This window comes from Bipolaris zeicola, assembly GCF_000523435.1.
Source record: "Bipolaris zeicola 26-R-13 unplaced genomic scaffold scaffold_59, whole genome shotgun sequence".
Taxonomy (NCBI): domain Eukaryota; kingdom Fungi; phylum Ascomycota; class Dothideomycetes; order Pleosporales; family Pleosporaceae; genus Bipolaris; species Bipolaris zeicola.
The window spans coordinates 44,330-69,415 of NW_006912108.1; the positions used below are offsets into that span (position 1 = coordinate 44,330).

The 25,086-nt window shown below is 52.2% G+C and overlaps 11 protein-coding genes across 11 annotated transcripts; 8 read left to right on the forward strand and 3 right to left on the reverse strand.

The window, feature by feature from the left end:
• Positions 1-33: 33 nt before the first annotated feature.
• COCCADRAFT_36120 (uncharacterized protein) lies at positions 34-915 on the forward strand (the record flags this gene model as incomplete). The annotated part of the gene is made up of 1 exon (XM_007713344.1): positions 34-915. One exon carries the CDS (start codon positions 34-36, stop codon positions 913-915), a length of 882 nt encoding a protein of 293 aa, XP_007711534.1.
• An 815-nt stretch (positions 916-1,730) lies between these two features.
• On the forward strand, positions 1,731-2,483 carry COCCADRAFT_25651 (uncharacterized protein; the record flags this gene model as incomplete). Its single annotated transcript, XM_007713325.1, has 1 exon — positions 1,731-2,483. The coding sequence occupies one exon, from the start codon at positions 1,731-1,733 to the stop codon at positions 2,481-2,483; it is 753 nt and encodes a 250-aa protein (XP_007711515.1).
• Positions 2,484-2,976: 493 nt separating this feature from the next.
• On the reverse strand, positions 2,977-5,567 carry COCCADRAFT_25652 (uncharacterized protein; the record flags this gene model as incomplete). The annotated part of the gene is made up of 3 exons (XM_007713326.1): positions 2,977-4,363; positions 4,412-5,259; positions 5,319-5,567. The coding sequence occupies 3 exons, from the start codon at positions 5,565-5,567 to the stop codon at positions 2,977-2,979; spliced, it is 2,484 nt and encodes an 827-aa protein (XP_007711516.1).
• A 1,096-nt stretch (positions 5,568-6,663) lies between these two features.
• Positions 6,664-7,987, reverse strand: COCCADRAFT_4406 (uncharacterized protein; the record flags this gene model as incomplete). Its single annotated transcript, XM_007713312.1, has 2 exons — positions 6,664-7,246; positions 7,296-7,987. The coding sequence occupies 2 exons, from the start codon at positions 7,985-7,987 to the stop codon at positions 6,664-6,666; spliced, it is 1,275 nt and encodes a 424-aa protein (XP_007711502.1).
• Positions 7,988-9,955: 1,968 nt separating this feature from the next.
• COCCADRAFT_94087 (uncharacterized protein) lies at positions 9,956-11,676 on the forward strand (the record flags this gene model as incomplete). Its single annotated transcript, XM_007713345.1, has 3 exons — positions 9,956-10,187; positions 10,246-10,626; positions 10,679-11,676. 3 exons carry the CDS (start codon positions 9,956-9,958, stop codon positions 11,674-11,676), a joined length of 1,611 nt encoding a protein of 536 aa, XP_007711535.1.
• A 554-nt stretch (positions 11,677-12,230) lies between these two features.
• On the forward strand, positions 12,231-14,648 carry COCCADRAFT_4408 (uncharacterized protein; the record flags this gene model as incomplete). Its single annotated transcript, XM_007713313.1, has 1 exon — positions 12,231-14,648. The coding sequence occupies one exon, from the start codon at positions 12,231-12,233 to the stop codon at positions 14,646-14,648; it is 2,418 nt and encodes an 805-aa protein (XP_007711503.1).
• Positions 14,649-15,164: 516 nt separating this feature from the next.
• Positions 15,165-15,654, reverse strand: COCCADRAFT_4409 (uncharacterized protein; the record flags this gene model as incomplete). The annotated part of the gene is made up of 4 exons (XM_007713314.1): positions 15,165-15,300; positions 15,437-15,479; positions 15,536-15,575; positions 15,649-15,654. 4 exons carry the CDS (start codon positions 15,652-15,654, stop codon positions 15,165-15,167), a joined length of 225 nt encoding a protein of 74 aa, XP_007711504.1.
• An 859-nt stretch (positions 15,655-16,513) lies between these two features.
• COCCADRAFT_94110 (uncharacterized protein) lies at positions 16,514-16,753 on the forward strand (the record flags this gene model as incomplete). Its single annotated transcript, XM_007713346.1, has 1 exon — positions 16,514-16,753. A coding segment is annotated over one exon (240 nt), but the record flags the coding sequence as incomplete, so codon positions are not given.
• A 289-nt stretch (positions 16,754-17,042) lies between these two features.
• COCCADRAFT_4410 (uncharacterized protein) lies at positions 17,043-19,001 on the forward strand (the record flags this gene model as incomplete). Its single annotated transcript, XM_007713315.1, has 4 exons — positions 17,043-17,053; positions 17,332-18,570; positions 18,619-18,700; positions 18,750-19,001. The coding sequence occupies 4 exons, from the start codon at positions 17,043-17,045 to the stop codon at positions 18,999-19,001; spliced, it is 1,584 nt and encodes a 527-aa protein (XP_007711505.1).
• Positions 19,002-19,383: 382 nt separating this feature from the next.
• On the forward strand, positions 19,384-20,712 carry COCCADRAFT_94150 (uncharacterized protein; the record flags this gene model as incomplete). The annotated part of the gene is made up of 1 exon (XM_007713347.1): positions 19,384-20,712. One exon carries the CDS (start codon positions 19,384-19,386, stop codon positions 20,710-20,712), a length of 1,329 nt encoding a protein of 442 aa, XP_007711537.1.
• A 717-nt stretch (positions 20,713-21,429) lies between these two features.
• Positions 21,430-25,026, forward strand: COCCADRAFT_4412 (uncharacterized protein; the record flags this gene model as incomplete). Its single annotated transcript, XM_007713316.1, has 4 exons — positions 21,430-21,569; positions 21,652-21,821; positions 21,935-24,711; positions 24,766-25,026. The coding sequence occupies 4 exons, from the start codon at positions 21,430-21,432 to the stop codon at positions 25,024-25,026; spliced, it is 3,348 nt and encodes a 1,115-aa protein (XP_007711506.1).
• Positions 25,027-25,086: the final 60 nt, after the last annotated feature.

The window sequence follows — 25,086 nt, forward strand, 5'->3', positions numbered from 1 at the left end:
AAAAGAATCTATTCATCATATATATCATCCATAATGGCACCCGATCTCTCCCAAAACAAAGCCGTGAAACTTGTTGCACACGCCGCAGCAAACAAATACGCCATCTGCGCAACATGTGTCTACAACGTTGAAGGAATCCTCGCATCTGTTCGCGCTGCAGAAGCCAAGCGCGCTCCCCTCATTATCCAGCTCTTCCCATGGGCAGTACAATACGCAGATGCCATTCTTGTCCACGCCGCACGTGAAGCAGCAGACAACGCCAGTGTGCCCATTGCGCTCCACATGGACCACGCCCAAACACCCGAGATTGTAAAGAAGGCAGCAGATATCAAGAACGGCTTCGACGGCATCATGGTTGACATGAGCCACTACGACGACAACCTGGAGAAGACCAAAGAACTAGTCGCCTACTGCAACGAGCGCGGCATCATCACCGAAGCCGAACCCGGCCGTATCGACGGCGGCGAAGACGGCGTAGGCGACCTCAGCGAAATGGGCCTCGAAGCCATCCTCACCACGCCCGAGCAAGCAGAAGAATTCGTCGCAACAGGCATCAACTGGCTGGCCCCCGCCTTCGGCAACGTCCACGGCAAATACGGCCCGAAAGGCCCACAACTCGACTATGAGCGCCTCAAGCGCGTCCACGCTCAAGTCGGCGACCGCGTCAGCCTTGTGCTGCACGGCGCGGGCAAAGAATACTTCCAGGAGAAGCTCCTGCGCGAGTGCATTGACTGCGGTGTCGCCAAGATGAATATCAACGATGGTTTCAATGATGATTACCTGGATGTTATGAGGGAGCATGCGGCCAAGACTCCGCTTACGGGCTTGATTGAGAAGTCGACGAATGCCATGCAGAAGAGTATTGAGCAGTATATTGTCTGGATGGGAGGTGAGGGTATGGCGGATAAGATGTGAGATTTTTTGGGGTTTTTTTCTTTTCCTTTGGACAGTTACAGGGAGGCGCGTATATAGGGGATGAAGTTAGAAAAGTGTAATTGATTGGTATGTTGAATGAAATTCTTTGGGGGCTTTTGAATGTCCAAGTGTGATGATTGGGGAGAGTATGAACTTTTGCTGAAGTACAATTGTGACTTGGTATTCATGCTGACTCTTCTGTCAAATTTTATGATCATTTTGGTTAATCTTTTTCACCATGAATTGACCAAATCATACTGAACTATTTGCACTAGTGAATCTCACTTGATGCCAAACTTGGAGATGTAGATTTTTTCCTTTCCTCGATAACGACCAAGACTGTACATACCAGTAATGAGGAAGATTTTCAGAGTACTAATAACTGAAGCGGCTCTGCTTAAAGGTTTCAGGCTTGCTGCTGTGAGCAGTATTCACATCTCTGATAATGCTAGCGTGAAGCACGACTCAGCTGCTGTCTATTGCAACTCGGCGAAACTGAAAACGGTGCACTTACCAGGCTTAGTTAACATCGCTACTTCGTCGTAACCAACGTCATGTAATGCCCAGCTACACAAGGTTTCTCGCTACGCAGGGATGGCTAGACGGTACTCCTATCGATACGCGCATATCCCTGTTCTGTAATCTCCGCCCAAAAACACTGGCCCAAAATTTCCCGCTCTACCCCTCGAAGCCGCGCCCGTACCCTGCTCCTCGTGTCGCAAAGCCTCTGGTGACTCTTATACACCCCTTTCAGCGTTCGTTGCCTAGAGACGCTGTTTATACACCAATTGCGCAAAACAAGAAACATTGCGACAATGTCGTCGACAAACACCATCATCGAACCACCAGCAGTCAAGAAACGCGGACGCCCTAAGAAGGCCGCAGCCGAAGATGCGGGGGAAACAATAGTCGCAGACGCAAAGAAGACGTCGGCTGTAAAAAAGGCGACTACAAAGTCTATAGCGCCCAGGGACAAATTCGTCGCGCCAGAGAAGGACAAGAAGACAATTGCAAAGAAGAATGCGCCGGAACATCCCACGCCTGTCACAGCAGCAACAAGCAAGATTCTCGAGTCTGTACGCGCAAAAGGGACACTGAGCAAAACGTTACCTACCAAAGCAGCCAACCTAGAGAGCAGGAGTAGCGCTACTCCTCCAACAACCAAACCCGCAACAGCAACAACGGCACAAGCACCACCACAATCACAACCCAAACCCCCTCGCGCCCACCCCACACCAACAACCATCCCCCTCCCACAGAAACCCATCCCCGCCCCATCCCCCATCTCCTCGACCTCGCACACAACATCCCCCCGCAACCCCGTCCTCCCACCAAACCCCTACCCATCGACCCCTCGCCGCATCCCGCCCGCGCTCTCCCAACACACGCGCGTCATCGAGCCCACACCCGACATACGGCTTCCGCCCAAGTACAAGCCCGCGGCGCGCCGGGTCACGGCGATTATAGTGAGTTTACCGATTGTGCTGGTGTTTGGGTACGAGTTGATTGAGCGGTGGAGGGGGAAGAAGGAGGTCAAGGTCAAGTTTGGGGGTGAAAGGGGTATGTGAGAGACAGAAGGAAAGGAGATGGAGGGGGGTTAAATATATGAGTAATGGTATATACGAATGGGGCATGACTATAGAGAGGAAAATGCGATAAGAGGATATATACATATTAAATCTCTACTAATAATGTATCTGTGATCTTTTCTTTCTTTTCTCTGATGTATGTATATCCTGCTTCTTACCAGTAGTTCGGTAATGCCTCTCTATCTGTATACCCTATACACGATAATGTCTTCTTAGCTCTGCTTTCTACCGTATTTCACAAAAGAAAAAATAATAATAGGTAAATGTTTATGTATCCATGTATCACTCTGCATCCTCAAAAAGAAGGAGAAAAAAAGTTCAACACGTCACGCCTGAAAATGCGGAGATACGCAGGAGAACATATGAAAGAAGAGTGTGACTGGCAGATGGACAAGATGATGATATGGACACAAGACTAGCTTGTAGTCCTACAAATCTACAAAAGAAAATGTAATCTTTATACAGACTCAAATTACATGCAACTCTTCTTCCGCATCAGCATACCCCTTGTACCCGAGTAATCAAGTGGCAAGCCAGATGCACTGTTGCGTCTACTGCCCGGGCGGCTGGGCCCCGGTGAAGGTGTCGGCCAGACAAATTCTTGCTCAAGCTGCGGCGGACCAACACTGACGTCGGGGGTAGCTGGGCCGGGAGGATGGAATAGGCGCTTGTAGCGTAGTTCGGGCGAGCTTGGTGCGTTGCCCGCTGTGGACTGCGAGGTCGCTGATGTCATGGTGAGATGGAACAATGTGTCTGTGCGGCGGCGAAGTGGGCTTGTATTGGCAGGTGGTGATGATATAGGTTGTGATACCGGTTGCGGGGCAGGTCGCATTACGGCTTGGGGTGTCGACGGCCATAGGGTTGGGCCTTGGAAATTGGGTGACGTGGGTGGGGAAGGTGATGAGATGCCATCTGTGAGGTCTGAGTCGGGGTCTGCAAAATAGTCTTGGTCAGAAGTGTCGTTGGTTGACGATGCTGGTTCCAATTGTATCGCATCAATATTTAGGCCGTGAGTTTGGCGACGGGTTGCGTCATTAATCTTTTTCGAGGCGGATAAAGGCTGCAGTGATGCTTTCAACTGCGCGCGAGAAAGGAATGGTGTAGTAGGTGCTGACTTTCTAAGTACTGGGCTGGGAGGGCTCGTCCTCAGTTGGAAGCGCGTTGACTTGTGTGTCGACCTCGCTCGCTTTCTTTGGGAAATGTTAGTGTCTTGAGAATTTGTGCGTCTGATCTGGGGTTCGGTGGGTGTGGAGGGGAAAACAAGTCGCCCCTTCAATTGCTGTATTGTATCGTCCAAAGCAAGCTCAATGGCGACGTGGTTCTGTATGCGTGAAAGCTTCGGCCAAGTAGCACGTTGCCCAGTTAGCATACATCCAATCATGTACTCGGTTGTCGGGTTGCTCAGCACCCTAGGAAAGTCGGCATAGTGGATCTTGGGAAAGATATTAATGTCTCCAGAATACCGCTGGCTAAGGACCGATTTGACTTTGGTGGCAAGGTTTGGAAAAACCCCAGTATCTGCCATCTGCTGCAGGCGATGCATGGCTTCTCCTTTACACAGACTGGCGGAAAGGCTTAGCCAGCTAGGACCAACGTCAATTTCTTGTTGAGCCTCGATAGGAACTAGCCCCTCCTCCTTCTCCAGAAAAGGAACGACATGTGGATTAACTTGAGAGACAATGAAGTGGTTGACATTGAACATTTCTGACAGACGTGTCATTGGCAGGTCATTGTCAACCGAGCCGTCGATCCAAGTGGCGTCAGGATTGGGGTCCCAAGGAACTTCCAGACCAGTCTTGGGGTCTTTGGCGATAAGAGAGGCTTTCTTGTAGATCAATGGGACCGAGCAAGAGGTACAGCTAAGTTTCATTAGTATAAACATAAAACAGTGTATCCACATTACTTACACAGCCGACCAAATCATGACGTTCGGCGCCGTAATATAATTCAACAGCCTGGGCAGCTCATAGAGCGAGGATGTTGAAACCGGTATGTTCAAGATGCGACGGGTCCGATTGTATGCCTCCTGAAAAGTCATGTCTCCGAGCAAGCCTCTCATGACTCTGGTTAGATGCGAGATATCGAAAAGAACACCAGACTTCATCAAACGCATCGCCATGCCTAGAAGACCATCAGGTTGGTTTGGGTCTTCAAACACATTCAGATCACCATAGCAGAATTCGTGCATGACATCTGGTATCTCTGCGTCCGTCTTGGTGCAAAGCACAGCACAGACGATGCTTCCAGCAGATGCTCCAGAAATGATGCGTGGAAGGAGACGGGCTTCCCACAGGGCCTTGACAACGCCAATGTGGTTCATGCCCAAAGTGCCACCTCCCGACAGAAGCAATGCACTTCGGCCGAAGGATTGACGTGTCTGCAGGAGCTGGTCGACCAGTCGTCGTGGCTCGACAGAACACTGGTCTCCTTGCTTTTCTGACACGCTCAACAAGGCAGCCAAAGTTTGTTGTGCTGACTCAATGTACCTCTCAATCAGCCGTTTGGTGCCGATATGCGAATGCTTGTACAGGCGCAGATCACCCATGTCGCCCAAGCCGCGGGTGAGGGTGGTTCTAATCAGGAACAACATCCTTTTGACGTCGCAACTCATACGCGCGTCGTCCAATTCATTTAGGCGAGCGGCGACGAGGTCGGCGTTGTACTCGAGCGTCTCATCTTCGTCTTTCCAGGCCTCATTGCCCTCTAAGATGTCGAGCTCAGTGGCAGCGGCTTTCCATTCGTCGTAGGTCTCGGCCTGTGCAGCGCAGTCTCGTTAGCATGTGATGATGGGTACCACCAATCTGAGGAACCCACGTCTTTCATGCGCAGGTACAGAACCTGGCGGCGGGCGTCTTCCGCTGTACCAACCCCCTGTTCAGGGACATTGTTGTCGCCTAATATTCCCACGAGACTGCCTACGGGGTTCCTGACGAGGTGTGCGAGGGGACCAAGGAACCCGGCGTGACTCTTGCTCTTCTTCAAGGATTTCGGGCCATTTTGTCCTCCTCTTACGTGCAGTCGAGTGCTGCCGCCTGCAAAGATAGTGTCAGACAGCAGTGACATGGAGCAATGGTGCACGCCATGCGCGAACGGTACAAGGCCTGAATTGGATGGTCGGACAATGGTCAAAGGAAAGGGCCGATAGGGGCGCTGCGCAACAGGTTGTGAAGCTATCGGGGTGGGAAGGCGGAGACTGGCAGGACGAGATATTTCAATCGAAAACGGCGGTCGACAGCGTAGTAATAATAGTGCTTTTCCCCAGAGACGCGGTGTAGGTATTGGCGGAAATGGGGTCAACCGTGAGCGGTGGTCATGCGCCAGGTGTCGCGCAAGTCGCGGAAGCTACGTCACGGGTCGGCGAGTGGAATTTTGTAGCAAACAGCTGGCAGAGCGACAGGAGATGGGCAGCGAAGGTGGACACCGGCGTCTGAAGTATTTACCAGAAGCTGCCAGTGCAGGCTCGAGGGCCGGGGGAGGAGTGGGTGCGTGTCCATGGGCCATCGTCATTAAACCTCAAGGGTACGGCTAAAGAAATGTGACAACGACTCGCTCCAGCAGCATCCACTGGCCGTCCTTGTCGGCCCATGCTGATGATTAGCAAATATTTCCTCTGGGACCTGCAGAAGCTCCACACTACTGTATCCGCTGCCATGCACCGTCCTGGTCATTGTGGTTGCTGACAGTGCTGACTTGGGGTCACTGGCTTGCGGAGAACCGGCAGGCAGCGTACGTAGATCCGGAGAGGGTGCAAACGTGGGGTGCGCCCATGAACCGCTTCCCACGCGTTCCGACTGCTCCTTTCGATCTCCACACAGCACGAGATCCAAGCACATGAGACGACAGTGCACACACCAAAAAAAATTAAGGGTGTCAAGCTCGTGGTCATCTGAACGACACTCGGGCTTAGATACGGTGCCTCTTTCACATGCCAGTCTGACTAAACCAACCATGCGCCCCCCAAAAGTGGCACGGCCACGTACCACAGATGCATTGTGCACTACTAAGAAAATCGAGTCATGCTGCATATTGCATCTCCAGTCCGTCTACAACAAGACCGGTGAATATGTGCTTCTTACCGCCGTATTTGTCGGAATCCGACCAGATAAAGGAAATCCCATCCACTGCCTATTACATCCACCCAACACACCCAACCCACTTATCATGCACGCCCCTTCGGAGCCTGGACTAGATTTGGCTCCTTTCCTTCCTCACGCTCAACATGATACCAACCCGAAGACTTCCCACTCTGGTCAGATACAAGGTAAACTTTCTCGAGATTCCGCAGACAAGCCAGCAGGTTCGGACCAGGCAGCTCGTTGCGAAGGAGCAGCTGCGTGAGGGCATCGAGTTGCTCACGAGACAGTCGCTTCTCCATGAGCACGAAGTTGACCATGATGTTATGTGAGGCAAAGCACATCATGTTGAGTTTATATGGCAGAGTCGCAGTCTCCACATACAACTGCCGACAGACGCTATTCAGTAGAGTGAGGCTCTTGCGTATCTTGATATACGGCTTGGCCGCCGCCTGGAAAGGATTCATCTTGCCGTCAATGACCGTGCAATTATATTTGAAGACAGGCATGACTTTCTTCGCCACCTGAGGCCTCGTGGGGTCGAAGGTTATCCGGTATGTCTCATAGTTGATGTTGACTGTTTTGCCGCCTAGTGTATATCTGTAGATGATATCCCGGACATTTTGCGGGAGCTGCAAGAACGGTGAGCTGACTTGGTTCGTCGACCATCTAGTCGAGTCAGTCTGCGGAACTAAGACGCATTCCGAATCGCACTTACAACTGGGTTTCACGAGACTCTCTTGATAACAGAGACCCACCAATCTTCTCGCGAGGTGCGGGAGTCAGTAAGGCTTTGTAGGCCCTTGGTTGGTAGGGCTCTCTCGGCGCATTTTTGCGGGCTTGTCCAAATAACTGAAAGGTTCGCGTTGAAGGAGTAGGTGATGTCTCAGGCGTGTTCAACCCGTCCTTGTCAACATATCCATTCAGCCGTACAAAACCCTCATCTTCCTGCACTTCATCGTGCCCTTTTCTCTGAACCTCGGCTGGTGGCGTAGGCAGATAGCGTTTGCTCTTCTGGTCGTTGTGTTCTCTGGACCTCTGTCCGATCTTCATCATCTCTGAAAACTGTTGCTTATTGGCTTGGAGACTATTCTCGTCTGTCTTTTCAGGCTGGTGCCTTCCATTACTAAGAACTTTGTCGAAAACCGAAAGTCTGTTGCCGCTTCTTGGTGAAGGTTCCAAATCGGCATCATCCGGTATTGAGACGGGTCCACCAAATGCGCTTTTCTTCGACACAAGCGGCTTTTTGGCCCGTGTTTTTGAAGCCGGAGTCACAAACTGAACTTCATCTGATTCATGAGCCGTCTTGGTCCGCTTGCGGCCGTCGTCATTCTCACGAACTTGATCAAAATCGAAGGAAAGGCGCCGCTTGTCGGGTTGCCGCCGCGAATACGTTATCTTTTTCACCATCTTACGGCAGAACTCCAGAACTTTTTTAATGAGTGCGAGAATGGCGAATGATGTGATTTGAGGTACTTGGGTTGGGTTGGCGTGTGCAGTGATTGGCGGACCTGCAGTGTTGACATATAACGGCAGGCGTCGATGACAGCCAACTTGTTTATGCCAATTCAGGGAGCACAATTGGCAAGGCGAAATAAGAACGGAAGCGTGGACTCAGGTAATAGCGCAGTCGTAAAGGGCACTTACGCGCACTCTCACTTTCCTCGAGATGTGTTCAGCGCAACGGTGAAGTCCTGCAGCGTGGCTCAACAAGTGGCGTCGGGATGTCAGTACGCGGCGTGACGGAGACAAAAGTCCGAATCGAGAAAAAGCATATACACGGAGTCCCAGGGAATTGGAAGGCCGTGTGTGCGATGGTCCGATGTAGAAATAGATCTCCCCATGTCGCGGTCTCACGTGCGGTCATGGCGAATCAATCTGGTTAGTCTGTCATCAGGGTCACATGATTGGCTTCAGTAGCCTCGAGTCCAGCCCCAACTATCGTCCATTTCAGCTCAGACCATACTGCGACATTGCATTGGCCGATAGTTTGATGCTCTTCTACACACTATCTATTGTGTAATTGCATGTTGGTCTTCATACTAGCACTCTTGTAACCATTTGACTCGGGTCTCCTCTGGTGAAAGTGTACGCAGCTGTCATGGTGGCGCTATATGCAATATTGCTTGGACTTTTACTTTTTGTCAAACTGAGGACTTTGGTCATTCTAACCAGTCACCCAATTCCACTTATCTCTCATCATAAATAAACAGACAACGCACTATAGTTTGGGAATATTGGAATCTCATTGTGGTTACCAGTGACCTACTGGCTTTCTCTCCTCATGTTTATATAGGATATTGTTGATCCTTCATGACCAAATAGACAGAAAGTTATTCCAAAGACTGGAAGTGGAGCGGGTAGCATATCTTCAGGATCTGAAACATCACGATATCAAAAAGAAAAGGAGCTAGACGCGATCAAAACCTCAGGTGACCGAACGACCGAACGAAAATTGGGAGCAGAAGCGAAAAAGACAATGACGATGCTAATACCTGAGAGTGCTACTGGACATCAAAAGGTCCAGAATTCCCCCATGCAATTTTACGCCCACATACCTGGTAAGTATCAGGTACATCCGAAATACGATCCAATCGCCTGCAACCCAAAACCCCTAGGGTGGGTTAAGAAACAAGGGCATTGAAGCGGAGAGGCCTTATTTGAGTTGTGTGGAGTCTCCGCGTTCCATTTTGCGGAGAGATATGCAGGAACCATGGTGTGGGCCTCGGTACTAACTCTTTTGGAAAAAGGGGATGGGTCAGGTACCGTTATGTACGTGCAATGTTGAGGTGTTAGTAGTTTGCCTGCGGGGTTGCGGACCTGATTATTTTTGCGATTGAAGGGTGAAGAGATGAGATTTTAAGGATGGAAGATATCGTATCAGGTGATACAGCCTCACTTGATTGTGCCTTCAAATGATGAAACTCCACTCCCTACACAGTGTTATGTTTGGTGGATAAGATATCATAAACTTGAAACCAATTAGTAGACGAGAAAAATATGATGCTCTAGCCAGTGTGTGGGGAAGCCTAAGTTGAACCATGGTTCTGAGCGCGGGCCGTCGCGCATTTTGTCCAGAGCAATGCAACGTATTGCACATACGTTGGAACTTGAACGTATCTATGGTTATGAAGGCTCGTACCAGCCCCAGTTCCGAGGATCATTACTCAATCCCCAGATCAACACGATACATAAGAACTCCCATGTCTGGTATTCCTTATCTTTTGATCCTCAAGTGCTTCATGGTCTGACGACTGAGTCTCCAAAGCTTTCTCACGAGTTCAAACCCATTCAACAACTAACCACTGACTCATCGCTGGTACGTTGACTTTATCTCATGTACCATATCAACATTCTTTTACTGACACGGCACAGATCATGGCTACGCACCTCCGGAGCGGAAGCGACGCAAAGTCAAGCGGATCTACCAGCCGCAAGAAACAGCCAAACGACAACATCGAAATGGTTCCTACGCGGAGTGCCGAAACAGGATCCAGCGGCGCTTTCAAGCTCGATGACGCAAATTCCGTTGAAAAGACGGGATACATGTTCTCGACGAAGAAGAAGTGGCAGATTCTGACTGTTGTGGCTTTGTGTCAGACTAGTATGAGTAAGTGAAGCAACTAACCTGCCAAACATCGAAGCTGCGCAGAACTAATATTTGATAGATTACAATGCAGCAGTCTACTCAAACGCCATCGGGCGCCTCAACACCCACTACAATCTCGGAACCAATCACTTCACCAACGCCAGAGCGGGAATGGCCTGGTTCCTGATTCTGTACGGATTCGGATGCGAACTCTGGGCTCCTTGGTCCGAAGAGTTTGGCCGGTGGCCCATCATGCAAGTATCACTCTTCACTGTCAACATGTGGCAGATACTTGCCGGTGCCAGTACTTCCTGGCATCAAGTACTAATTGCACGTCTCTTTGGTGGTCTTTGCTCTGCAGGTGGCTCCGTGACCCTTGGAATGGTTGCCGATATGTTTGAGCCTGAAGAGCAGCAGATGCCCATTCTCTGGGTCAGTCTGTGGAGTTGTCTGGGCTCCGGTAAGTTGCGCGACGACCTTGATGTTGAAAACGATTCACTAACACATGCTAGTCATCGGTGGCATTTGTGGTGGTCCCATTGAGCAGTTCCTGGGCTGGCGCTGGAACTTCTGGATCCAGCTGATGCTCGGTGCTACTGTTCAGGCTATCCACGCGTTTTACGTTCCTGAGACTAGAGCGACGGTTATGCTCAACAAAGAAGCGAAGAGGCGACGTAAAATCAATCCGGACGACAATGTCGTTGGACCAACTGAAGAGAAAAAACTCGACTGGAAGAAGGTGGGAAGCATCATGGGCCGTCCATACAAGATGCTTGTTTGCGAGCCTATTGTTGGGTTCTTATCGTTGCTGAGTGGGTTCAGCGATGCACTCATCTTCAGCTTCCTGGAGTCATATGGCTATGTGTTTGGTGAGGGCGGATGGGGATTTACACCCAGCAAGCTTGGACTTGCGCTATTTGCTCTCTTTATTGGCTATTGGCTAGCAGGAGTGATATATTTCCCTATCATCAGACATCACAACCAGTTGCGTACAAAGGGCACGGTACTCAGCCCTGAGAGTCGACTCTCAGCTCTCCGCTGGGTGGTGTTGCTGTTACCGATCGGCTTGTTTGGATCAGCTTTCGTCGTCACGGGGCCGCCTCTTCCATGGATCGCACCGCTCATCTTCGCAGTACTCATCGGCTGTGCCAACCTTGCAATCTATTTTGCCACAATCGACTACATGGTGGCCGCCTACGGTGGAGAGTATTCTGCTTCGGCCACCGGCGGCAATGGTTTCGCTAGAGACGTTCTCGCTGGTATTTGTTCTTTCTACACCGGCCCAATGTACAAGAAACTTGGCGTCCAAAACTCTACGTGGGTACTTTTTGCAGTTTCTGCAGGCGTCTGTATACCAGTGTTTTGGATCTACAAATGGGGACCTCGGATCAGAGCTCGCAGCAAGTATGCCGAAAAGATTCAGGAAGAGCGTGAGAAGAATGCCGCGGCTAAAGAAGCAATGCAGTCCAGGCGGGAGGCTCTGCTCCAGATAAACCAGGTACAAGTATAGAAGAGGAGAGTAGAGATGCGATACATGATCAGGAGGCGACCAGGCGTCGCCAATTGACTTCGCGACACGCGACATACATGTCTTTTGTTTTTGTACTGATTGAAAGTGCACCAATACCTATCGGATGTCCAGAGAAGATGATACTGGGGAAGTAAATATGTTGCGGGCTTGAATGGCTCAAGAAGTCATTCGATGTATAGCGGGATCAGGCTATGTACGAAGCGAAGAAGCAGTCAGCATTAGGCATGACGACTACTCCAATAGAGCATCAAATGTACAATGGATATCAAAATCATAGTGCATAGAGAGTGAGCAGATGTGTGAGAACCTAGAAGTGGGAGCAGCAGAGTGACTGGTTAAGGTAATGAGGGGAGCATATCGTTAGCGCGTCACGTGACAGCGCGTCAGCTTGGATGCTCTAGTGTAGCCTGTTCACATGTCGTGCCATGCCAGACGAGAAAGAGCGTAGGCGTACCATGAAAGCCAGGATGCGCAACACACCAGATACATCGCCGCCCGACCGTTAGTAATCCGCTTCGCCGTAGCCCACAACCATGTGGTTCCTGGAACACGAGAGTCTTTTTGGAGGGAAGCGCGTGTGGCTGCGCCCGGGATCGCAGCAGCTCTTCGGTCGAACTAGGGCGGCCGACCAGGATGGCCCACAGGGAAGGAATTGGAAAATTGACAACAAAGCTGTGTCGAGAAAGCATGTTATGCTCAAAGTTTATGAGGTGGTACCAGAGGACGGAACCAAGCTTCACAAACGGTCACAGATTGAGGTTACTGACCTCAGCTGCCGTCAAGGAACTACAATCGATGAGAAGACAACACTGAAGAGCCAAAAGGCAGATGATGGAACGGTGACCTACAGTAGCGAGATACTGAAAGGAACAGAGCACACGATTCGATTAGCCCAAGGCTATGCGCCGTTCAAAATTGTCTGGCGTCCGGTTGTGTTCACCTATGCGTCGAAGGAGTCAAGGGACGGCAAAGCACGTAGTACGCAATTGCACTCCCTAGACATCAAGACCACGACAGAATTTGTGTTCGACAAGACAACCCATGTTGTATCAGCGAAGCGAAATTTACCCAAGGTTCTCTCCGGTCTAACGTCCGGCAAGCACATAGTTACTGCCGAATTTCTCGAAGCGGTTCTCCGTGTTGCAGCCACATCAGTCGATGAAGAACAAAATTATATACCATCTCAATTGGAAGAGGACTTTGACACATGGTGGCCGGCTGAGAAGGACTATGTACCAACAGCAGGAGCAGAGCCAGTAGCTCGCCCGCAGGAGATGCTACTTCCTGATGTTTCAAGATCAGAAGTTTTCTCAGGCCTAACATTTGTTTTCTTGAATGAAGGCCAATACAGTAGCTTGCTTGACCCAGTCACTGGTGGAGGCGGCAAGGCATTACTTTACAATATCCGGCCAGGCGAGACAACTGTCGAGGAATACGTCGATTACGTTCACAGCGTTGCAGGCAAGAAACGGCGTGGAAAAAGTGACGAGAAGCTTCCAGTTATAACAGTGCGGTTACCAACCTATCCTGATGCAATGGAAGAATGGGCTGCAAGCTTTGTTACTGGAGCTGATCAAGCACTTGGTCAACGCTCCATCTTACAAAACGAGTTTCTCGATGTGATTATCACAAAGGACCGCACTCAACTCCAACGGCCACCCGCTGAAGTTATCGAAGTGCCTTCTAGTGACCCTGTACCAGACTCAGCTCCAACTCGACGTTCCACCCGCGCCCGAACTCCAATGTCTAGGTCAGGGACACCTTCACAATCCCGAGAAGGGAGTGCAGCTCCGGCAGAAGAACCCACAAAGGTGGTTCCGCGAAAGCGCATAAGTAGGTCCAAGACCAGCCGCTTCACCGGTTTCGATGATGACGAACCGATCCCGAAGAAGAAGCTTAAAGTGGAAACCATACCAGAGGAGAATGTGCAGCAGGTCGCTGCCTCAAGGTCATCAGTTGCAACTCCACAGACACAAACTGGTCCCAGTACGCAGAACCAAGCCTCTCTACCATTACATATTCAAGACAGCGTCGAAAAGGAGGAACAGATGGACACGCTGTTTCCAACGGCCGCAAAGATGAGAAAACAGCGAGCAGCTACTCGTGCTCCATCAGCTTCGGTGGAGCCTGAAGCAGGTGGACCTGTACAAAAGTCAAACACTAAAGGCGTAGATGCATTGGCACGACTCAATAAGGCCAAGGCCAAAGCAGAGAAAGAGATCAATGTCCGTGAGCACACGCGTCAACGGATTAAGGAAGAGGAAGAGCGACGCAAAGCAGACGAAGAAAACCTTCGAGAAGCGCTTCAAGGCATTGATATCTCTGAACTCAAGAACCTAGCACAGATAGAGGAAATGGACGTCCTGCCACGACAAAGCAGAAGCAACCCGCACAACCAGAGCAGAACAGGCAGCGACCGCTGGAATCCCGAATGGAACGGCCGCAAGAACTTCAAGCGCTTCCGTCGTCGCGGCGCCGAACAAGGCGTGCAAGGCCACAAAGTCCTCGTCACGCTCGAAGAGGCCCCGCCAAAGAAAGGCTTCGGTATCGGCGACGCCTTCTTCCTCGAAGACGTGGAACCCTCATCGCGCTCGCACCACAGCCGCCGCGGCACACAAGCCGACGACGACGACGAGGCCTCTGAACCAGAAGTCGGTGGCTTCGCTCGACGCAAGCATAGCACGCAGACGCAGACGCCGCGGGAAGTCATTAATGTCGAGGATAGCGGGCCTGACGACGAGGAAGTGGTGCCTACAGGGCGGACGCAGAGGAGTAGCGGACGGACGCAGCGAGTTGTCGAAACGCAGCTCGAGGGTACGCAGACGCGGAGTAGTAGGAAGAGGGGATCTGGAGCTGCGAGCGGGCCGCCTGCCAAGAAAGGTAGGTTTGGAAGGAGAGATGATGATAGCGATGATGAGGAGACGGGGTTTAGGTTCAAGCGGAGGGGATAAGTCTTGTTTCGCGTGGAAAGGGAAGTATGGTTAGAAATATGGAGTAAGCGTGTGTGTGTGCTTTCCTGTGTTCTGCAAAAAAGCATGATACCCAGATAGGTTATTTACTTCAGTAGCGAAATCGCATTCATCGCATTGTCACGGTTGAGGGGGAAAACGGTGGTGTAAATGTCAAAAAGCGTAAATTCGTATCGTCTAGATAGACGATGAGATAGTAGGCGTCCCAACGCCCTCTACCTAAGGAGCGAAACGAGGAAATTTAAAACCCGCATGACCATGACCACATGCTCTCTGCCCCGGTGTTGTGTCGTGCTGCGTACTACGCAGGTCGCACTTCCCATAGACTAACATCCATGTCTCTACGGCTCACTGCAATGTTTCTGTCTCTTGTTTTTTTCTCTCACCCGAAACGGCTCAGCGTCTCATTTCTTTCTTGTCCGTCGCTACAAGGGGTCGCTTTCATTCTTCGACTACCAAGCTCTCGTGCTCAGTGTGTACATATCGGAAAGGGCGAATTTATCGCTTGCGCTCAAAGTACGAGCTGGCACCGAAAAGGGCGACGCTCTGGTCCATGACGGTCTCACCGACCCAAAGGTAGTTTTCAAACCACTTGAGGGCGCTGGGGTTTTCGCTGAAGGAATCTGGCTTTAAACTGGGTCTGGGGTTTAGCTTTAGCTCCAGACTTGTATCAATGTCGCAACATCTTGTTGAGCTTATTGCTCGGGCCGGGAAGTTGTTGTGTGTGTGGTGGTTGTGCCTGGGAAGGACAGAGGATGGGGACAACGTACGTGAGGCCGGTTGAGCGCCGGACGCCAGCCAGGAAAGCGGAGACTGTGACATGGTTAGTGATGTTGTTTTTGGAATAGGCATACTTTCTGTGTACGTACTAAGTACCGCATCAAAGGCGTAATGTGCGACTTTGCCGAGCTGGAGGGTGTGTAAGCTACTGAAGATGCGACTCGGCGGCCCGACAGGCGCGGATCCGGAGCAGGCAACCTACGACCATTGTGGAGGGTATGGGGCGAAGCGGAGTTGTGTCTGGGGGAGATGTTTGGCGATCACTGTACCAAAAAGTGTGGCGGGTATGGGTGTTGTCGCGGGTGGCGGTTGTTGAGTGGTGGAAGGATGCAGTGTAGAGCGATTAGGTAGAAGTGGTGGTGGAGAGACGTGTGGCTGGTGCCGTGGTTAGTCACTCTCCCTGCATGTGATTCAGTTGGCACGCAGCATGCGCGACTTGAGTAGGCTTCCCGCGCCGTTACATGTTGATCTGGACCACGGCAAGAGATTAGAGCACTCTGTGGTATTTGCACACCCAGACACAGCCCATGTGCCTGCAGAGTGACAATCCGTGAATCGCTTACAACAGGCCATTCGCACATACTGTACTTCAGGTACAACCTCGGGACACGCGGCGGCGGCCGTGATTGTACCCACTGATATGGAACTCCAGGATACCCACGTCCCAGTGGCAGGTGGACAGCGATTGAACCTCGGGCACCACGGCCATGCGGAGCACCTACGGGTGATCTAGGAGCGGGCCATTCTACAAGCAGGTGATATATAACTAGGCCGTCCTCAACGTGGTGAAGCCCCTTCAGGGCTCTTTTTTTCCATGACCTTGACCCCATGAGACCCCCAAGGCACCATGCATCTCCACGCGGGCACAAGCACTGAAGAAAAAAATATGCCATGACACGCCAGCATCCGGCCGCGCACCGATACATAAACTCAAATGGCCACTAGCTAGACTGCGAAGACGAGACACCGGAATTCGGACACCGGACGGGGACACCGGAATGCGGCGCCGCGATTTGCAATGGCCCTGAGCAGCAGGTTGCGTCTGTACGTACAGGGTCTTATCAGAGTGGGATGCTTTGAGTGCAAATGACGCCGCAACGTGGGTGGTTTCGAACAAGCAATGGGTGAAGAGGGTCACCACCACCACGGAGGCAGGTCAGAAATGCCGTCAGCAGGCCAGTCAGCGGAACTGGAGTGGCGCTATCAAGCCCACATTTTTTGCTCCCAGGCCCAGTTCTCCATCGCAATCCGTTTCCAATTGTTATATCCAAACGTGCCGTCGCTCAGGGTGCAGCCCCACGTACTAAGCACCTACACTAGCGCCAAAACTACTGCCCCTCCAAAACACGCTCAACAGCCAACAAAACTTCTAGCCCGCGCCTGCACAAGATAAACTCGTCGAGCGCCGTTGTCTTCGTAGCCAGCTCGCTCACCTTCTCCTCTTCCTTCTCTACTCTGCAGCCACCACATTGCCAAGTGGACTGTCTGTATACTGCTCCTACCGGCCCCGCACTCCGCTACAGCGATATAACTTCGCTCACAGCCCTCCCTTTCCCTCCTTCTCCCTCCCCATTCACACACTACTAGACGTAGAAAATGGCAAACGCGTACGTATACTTCATTCACACACACCGCAGGCTTCTTGTTTGTAGCAGATGTGGTCGGCCCAAGTCCACGCATGTCTGCGCAGATAAGACAGCTCCGCGGGGGAGGAAAAGTGTCCAACTTGGCTCTGTACCAAGTTCTTGACTTACCTTCCTGTTCCATGATGATCAGTTCACCCATAGACGGTGTCATTGGATCTGCAGCTTTGCAGCAACAACCGCGCGCCATGGGCATGTCGGGACTATATTCCCTCCGGAGCATTCACTGACCCCGAATGTAGTCTAGACCACCTCAACTCCGGCAGGACCAGGATCGAGTGGCTCAGCCAGCTCAACACTGAGTACACCCCTGCTAAGCAGTACCGACGAACCTCCATCATCTGTACCATTGGTCCCAAGACCAACTCTGCTGAGAAGATCAATGCTCTCCGCAAAGTCGGTCTCAATGTCGTCCGCATGAACTTCTCCCACGGCTCGTACGAGTACCACCAGTCCGTCATTGACCATGCGCGCGAAGCCGAGAAGTCACAGCCTGGCAGGCCGCTTGCCATTGCCCTCGACACCAAGGGCCCCGAGATCCGAACGGGTAACACCGTGGGCGATGCTGATATCCCCATCAAGGCCGGTGCCATCATAAACATCACTACCGATGAACAATACGCCGCTGCCTGCGACGACAAGAACATGTACGTCGACTACAAGAACATCACCAAGGTGATTGAGGCTGGCCGCACAATCTACGTCGACGATGGTGTCCTCTCATTTGAGGTCCTCGAGATCGTAGACGACAAGACGCTCAAGTGCAAGTGCGTCAACAACGGCAAGATCTCGTCAAGGAAGGGTGTCAACCTGCCCAAGACCGACATTGATCTTCCTCCGCTCTCAGAGAAGGACAAGGCCGATCTCAAGTTTGGTGTCAAGAACAAGGTCGACATGGTCTTTGCGTCCTTTATCCGCCGCGGCAGCGACATCACCGCCATCCGTGAGGTGCTCGGTGAGGAGGGCAAGGACATCCAAATCATTGCCAAGGTCGAGAACCAGCAGGGTGTAAACAACTTTGACGAGATTCTGCGAGAGACTGACGGTGTCATGGTTGCTCGTGGTGACCTTGGTATCGAGATCCCACCCAGCCAGGTCTTCATTGCACAGAAGATGATGATCACCAAGTGCAACATTGCCGGCAAGCCTGTCATCTGCGCCACTCAGATGCTCGAGTCCATGACCTACAACCCACGCCCAACTCGTGCCGAGGTCAGCGACGTTGGTAACGCTGTCCTCGATGGCGCTGACTGCGTCATGTTGTCTGGCGAGACTGCAAAGGGTGACTACCCCGTAGAGGCCGTTACCATGATGCACGAGACGTGCTTGCTCGCTGAAGTCGCTATTCCATATGTCAATGCATTCGACGAGCTGCGAAAGCTTGCTCCAGTGCCATGCCCAACCACTGAGACATGCGCCATGGCCGCAGTCAGCGCTAGTCTTGAGCAGAATGCCGGTGCTATTCTGGTTCTGACGACCAGGTGAGTGGCCCAAAGGCCTGTATACCGATGAATTTTAACAAATGTTAGTGGTACGACCGCCCGCCTTGTCTCCAAGTACAGGCCTGTTTGTCCCATCATCATGGTCACCCGTAATGCGATGGCCGCCAGGGTAAGTTGATGCAAAATACGACAAGTGTAATAGTCACTAATTTGTGTAGTATTCACACCTCTACCGCGGCGTTTACCCATTCTATTTCCCCGAGGCGAAGCCAGACTTCAAGACGGAGCCATGGCAGGAGGACGTTGACCGCCGGCTGAAGTGGGGCATCATGAACGCCATCAAGCTCGGAGTGCTCAGCAAGGGTGATCCCGTTGTTTGCGTGCAAGGTTGGAGGGGAGGCATGGGACACACGAACACGCTCCGCATTGTCCCGGCGCAGGAAGATTTGGGCCTTGACCAAGACGCGTAAGGGTACCGCGGGAGCGGAGACGTTCTATTTATTGATAGAAGGGGGCGTGTGTATGTGGAGAGAGAGAGGGCTGCACAAGATGCACATACATGACTCGCCTGACCAAATGACGGTCTGGCGCATGAACCGCAAGATTCGATGTAGACACTAGCGGATAGTAGGCAAACTCTGAATGAACACCTTACACTTCCATCAAAGGCAGGCCCGGGGAACGGCCAGCATGTGCTGAAACCCAACAAAGACTAGAGCGACATCCAAGGCAACGGCTTTGGACCGCGCAGCCAGGGTCACTTTGCTCCTGGGGGCCGTGCGCTAGCAACACTAGCCTCCTGGTACACGATGGTGAGTACATTGACCGACGCACAACCCTACCACACCCTCCATGGATATATCTGCGCTAGTGAATCATGATGGAGACGCAACGGTGCTACCGCGCCGTTCGCTCTCCATCCCCCATTCCACCGCGACCTCTTCTCCCGTCACATTTGCTGCAAAGATACCTTCGCCGCCGCCTAAAACCAAGTTCAAGCAGATGTCGCTCAAGCGCAAACGCCACGATCCAAAGCCAATATGGGCTTATCGCGAGGGTGAGGAGCTCCCCCCCGAACTGAAGCAGCTCGTAGAGCAGCAGCGCCAGCAGTCGCGTCCGCCGCCGACTGTCGCTCAACCCCAGCCGCACGCGCAGCCTCCGCCCCAGGCTCACCCCCAACCGCGACCCCAACCGTCGCCAATGGTTGAGCGAAACGGACATCCATCATCAGAGAAAGGCGCTCCTCCTCCAGGCACAGCGGTGCGCGAACTCTCTGGCTTCGAGCGACCCATCTCCAACGACGCACAAATCTACGATGACGTGTCACGCAACGTATGCGATTTTATATGGAACACGGCCGTCAACAATGAAGTTGTGCGGAGCGCGATCGCGGATCCAAAAGTGCAGCTCGAAGTGGAAGCGCGCTGGGGTCAGATCATTGACAAGCAGACGGACCAGCGACTGCGTGGATTTTGGCGCACAGAAACGGTTTTGAATACCGATGTTTTGGAAGTCAAGTTTGAGAGTACCATGACGGCGCAACAACACAAGCGCATGAACCTCTTTCTGAACGCTCAGGTTCAGCAATCAAAGGCTCCAGGAGTCCCACGACCTCCAATCGATTACCGACACACCTATGAGACGGACATGTTCTACGAACTAGACCAGCAAGGCTTCAGCTCTTTGAATCCCATTGTTCAGCGTTTAATAAGCACTGCTGGTGGCCGACAGCGTGTTCGTGTGACACGCGACAAAAACTCGGGCGAGTTCTTGCGTGCGATTATAAAGCACAGGCTAGGCAACCTCGAAGTCAGCTCTCCAAAGACCGAGTGGGACTACCGCATTGGCATCAACTTGGAAATTGACTTCCCAGGTCCTATAGAAAGTCTCACGCCTGCCGTGGAGGGTGGAAAGACGGCCGAGGGCATGCACCGCCAAAAGGACCGCATGTCATACTCGTGGCTAGGTGCTTATCAGGTTGATCTCACACAGGTTTCTCAAGGGGCCAGCAAGAACCACGAACTGGAACTGGAACTAGACTCTGGTGTGCTCATAGCAGAAGCAGACAAGGTGAGACGAAAGGAGCCCACCAAATTCGAGAGCCTGATCAACGGGATGATGAACAACCTGCGGGTGTTGTCGCGTGAGATTACGGTTTCTGGTCCTGGCCCCAGTGCATAGGGGCATGGATGAGTGTATGGATGTACTGTAATACTATTGTTGTTCGTATACGGCGTTTGGAAGGTTCAACGCGAAACAGCAAATTTGGGATCAGCATCGCCAGGAGTTTGTGTTTCGAAAATAAGATACCCGTTTCTCACTATTTACTTCGCATCATATGGCTTCCACTTGCTCCTTTCACTCTGTGCCTGTGACTAATATTCAGGGGCAAGTATGTAGCTTTACTAGCTATGCCAGCTGTGCGAGTCCTGTATTATTTGCAAAAATGTTATTCCTAATGGTCACACAAACTCCTTTTCTATGAAGAGCCACACATCGCAAGTGAGGCGCACGCCATGGATCTTATCGTGGGAGTGATGTGCAGGCTAGCGTATTATGTCATGTCGAAGTGGACCAGGGTCGCCGCTTCCGAGACTCACGAGCTGTGTTTAGACCATCACGTACACGGTTCCCCGAACTTACCACCACGGCGCCTCGCCATCCCCATCAATCTCTCCTCAATCTCACATCTTTGTCCCTCATTCACTGCAGCGGTCACGCTCAAGTCCGAAGCATCACGGTCCCCCCGTATCCTCTGATCGCAGGCAAGCCCGCAGGCGCCACTGCGCAGCTCCATCGCCTTCTACCCATTTCCGCAACAGCTCCTTCTCTCCTCAACACCGCGGGCAACCGTTTCACAACACCGAAACACGCATTATCCTCGCTCAGCACAACACAATGGTCGGTCTTACATCTGCCGCCGGCGTTGTTGGCTTCCTCTCCGAACCGGATCCAGCGCTGCGCTCATTCGCCCTCCAGCGGCTGAACGAGGAGATCGACCTGCTATGGCCAGAAGTCGCGGGCTCCGTCAGTCAAATGTAAGAAGCTCAGATATGCACTGCACACATTACTCGGGTAATTCCCGTTATCGTACAGCTACTAATACGGATGCCGTCACAGTGAGGCCCTCTACGAAGATGAGTCGTTTCCCGAGCGCGAGCTTGCAGCCCTGGTAGCAGCAAAGGTGTACTACCAGCTGCAAGAGTACAATGAGAGCATGGTCTTCGCGCTGGGTGCGGGCAAGCTCTTCGACATCCACAAGGCTGCCGAGTTCGAGGAGACAATACTAGGTAGGATACCACGGTCCTTTGTGTCTATCTTCACATATACACCCTTTCCCTTTCTTGTTGAGGCATTGGACTCGTCATCATTTGGAGAGCATATTCTGACTTGCTTTTTGTAGCAAAATGCTTAGATACGTACATCGCGCTCTCAGTCATGCACAACCCGCCGACACCGGTGAGCAAGGCGAGCCAGGCCCCTCCACAGCTGAGCACGTCGTTTTCTGGAAGCGCTGCTGGCGGTGCCAGTACTTCAGCTAGCCTGGCATCGCCCATCACACCCTTCTCCCAGTCCGCGTTACCATCAAAGTCGCTCCTTTCCAGGGAGGACTCGTCTACATTTGACCCCACTGTCCCCGGTGGGGGCAATGCTGGTGTCGCTGGAGCACACCCCACTCCGATGGTGCTGCAGCGAAATGTGCAGAAGAACCTCCACAGCACTGTAAGGAGGATATTCGAGAGCTGCTACGAGAGCGGCAACTATAAGCAGGTTGTCGGGATCGCCATTGAGGCTCGGAATCTTGAGGTCTTGCGCGAAGCTATTGTGCGCGCAAGCCAAGAGGGAAAGAAGCAGGGAAAGAAGCCTGCACAACCGTCTGCACAGAGCGAGGATTTGATGGAATATGTTCTCGACATTTGCATGAACGTGGTACAAGAGCGTGGCCTGAGAAACGAGATTCTTCGCATGATTCTGGATCTCCTCAACGATGATCAGATACCGAACCCTGATTACTTCTCCATTGCCAAATGCGTTGTCTACCTCAACCAACATGCCCTCGCCTCGAAACTCATTCGCCAGCTCATTGAGCGCGGCGACGACAAGTCACGAGCTGTCGCATACCAGATTTCCTTTGACCTTTACGAGAACGGTACACAAGAGTTTTTGAGCAAGGTCATGGAAGAGCTCCCTGCTGAGAAAGAGGAAGAGACCGAGAAGCCCCAATCGACAGAAGCAGGTGAATCAGATTCTCTCCTCGCAAATGCCGACACTAGCAATGTCTCGGGCTCTAAAGACTCTGAATCGACCGAAGACCAACTCAAGTCTTTCAACTCTGTCCGCCATATCCTTCGTGGAACAAAGAGCATCGAACTGAACCTCGAATTCCTGTACAGGAACAACCGCACAGACAAGGCTATTCTGAACAAGGTTCGCGACAGCTTGGAGGCTAGGAACTCCATCTTCCACTCTAGTGTCACCTTTGCAAATGCTTTCATGAACGCAGGCACCACCAACGACACATTCTTCCGGGAGAACCTGGAATGGCTAGGAAAGGCAGTCAACTGGTCAAAGTTCTCGGCGACCGCTGCTCTGGGTGTCATACACCGTGGCAACATTACTCAAGGACAGAAACTCCTCGAGCCATACCTACCCAAGGACAGTGTTTCGTCGGGCTCTCACTACGAGCAAGGTGGATCACTGTATGCCCTTGGTTTGATCTACGCCAATCACGGAAGTAACGTTCTTGACTTGCTCCTGAAGCAGTTCCAGAATGCGTCTGAGGAAGTCATTCAGCACGGTGGTGCACTCGGTCTTGGCGTCGCAGGTATGGCCACGGGCTCTGAGGAGATTTTCGAAGCGTTCAAGAACGTACTTTACACCGATTCCGCTATCAACGGTGAGGCCGTCGGTCTCTCCATGGGTCTTGTCATGCTCGGCACAGGCAACATCAAGGCACTTGAGGACATGATCCAGTATGCACACGACACACAGCACGAGAAGATTGTCCGAGGTTTGGCTATGGGTATGGCACTCATCATGTATGGCCGACAAGAGGCTGCCGATGAGCTCATCAACGGTCTCCTCGATGACCCAGACCCAACTCTACGCTACGGAGGTATCATGACCATTGCATTGGCATACTGCGGTACGGGTAGCAACAAGGCTGTCCGAAGGCTGTTGCACGTTGCGGTCAGTGACGTGAGCGACGATGTACGACGCGTGGCAGTAATGAGCTTGGGCTTCATCTTGTTTCGGAAGCCAGGTAGCGTTCCTCGCATGGTTGAACTCCTTGCCGAGTCGTACAACCCCCACGTCCGTTATGGAGCGACAATGGCTCTCGGTATCGCTTGTGCCGGAACCGGACTCCCTGAGGCAGTTGATTTGCTTGAGCCCATGACGAAGGACTCGACCGATTTCGTTCGCCAGGGTGCTTTGATCTCGCTGTCCATGATCATGGTTCAGCAAAACGAGGCAATGAACCCCAAGGTCGCGTCAATCCGCAAGCAGTTGGCCAAGGTCATCGGTGACCGTCACGAGGACGCCATGGCCAAGTTCGGTTGCGCTCTTGCCCTCGGTATCATTGATGCTGGAGGCCGAAACTGCACAATCGGCCTGCAGACGCCGACTGGTAACCTGAACATGACTGCCATTGTTGGTATGGCTGTCTTCACTCAGTACTGGTACTGGTTCCCTTTGACGCACTTCTTGTCTCTCAGCTTCACGCCTACTGCCGTCATTGGCCTGGACCAGGAGCTTGAGATCCCATCGTTCAAGTTCCACAGCAACACACGGCCGAGCATGTTTGACTACCCGCCTGATGCTGAAGTCAAGGCAGAGGAGGCGCCAGAGAAGATCAAGACAGCAGTCTTGTCAACCACAGCCCAAGACAAGCGACGACGGATGGTTAAGGAGCGCCAAAAGCGAAGAGAAAGCATGGATGTCGACCATACTCCTGCCACACCAAAGCCATCGGGTGACGACGACAAGATGGATGTCGATGAGGACTCGAAGAAGGAAGACGGAGACAAGGCCGAGGGAGCGCAGGCCGTAGAGTCATCGTCGAAGAAGAAGGCAGAGAAGGAAAAGGTGGGCTACGAGCTGGAGAACATGTCGCGTGTGCTTCCGCCACAAATCAAGTACATTAGCTTCCCAAGCGAGCGATATGTACCAGTAAAGAAGGTGAGTGGCGTACAAGCTATACTGGATGAAGTAGCCAAGCTAACACATGAGCAGCCAACTCTTGGTGTGATTCTTCTTACAGACACCAAGCCTTCGGAACCGAAGACGCTCCTTGAGCTCAAGGTAAAGAAGGCTGCACCTGCACCTGCTCCTGGAGCATCGGGATCCTCTGGCGAACACGCACCAGAAGGCGTATCAGTAACAACAGCTGCAGCGCCGGTCAATGACAACATGGTCTACGAGGGCGAGGCGGAGGCATCAACCCCGAGCGAGTTTGTCTACGAATCAGACACTAATCCAGATGATGATGAGTAGGCGGCTAGAGCAAGGATAGAGAAATAGCGTGTTTGTAGAAGATGGGCGCTTATTGATGCG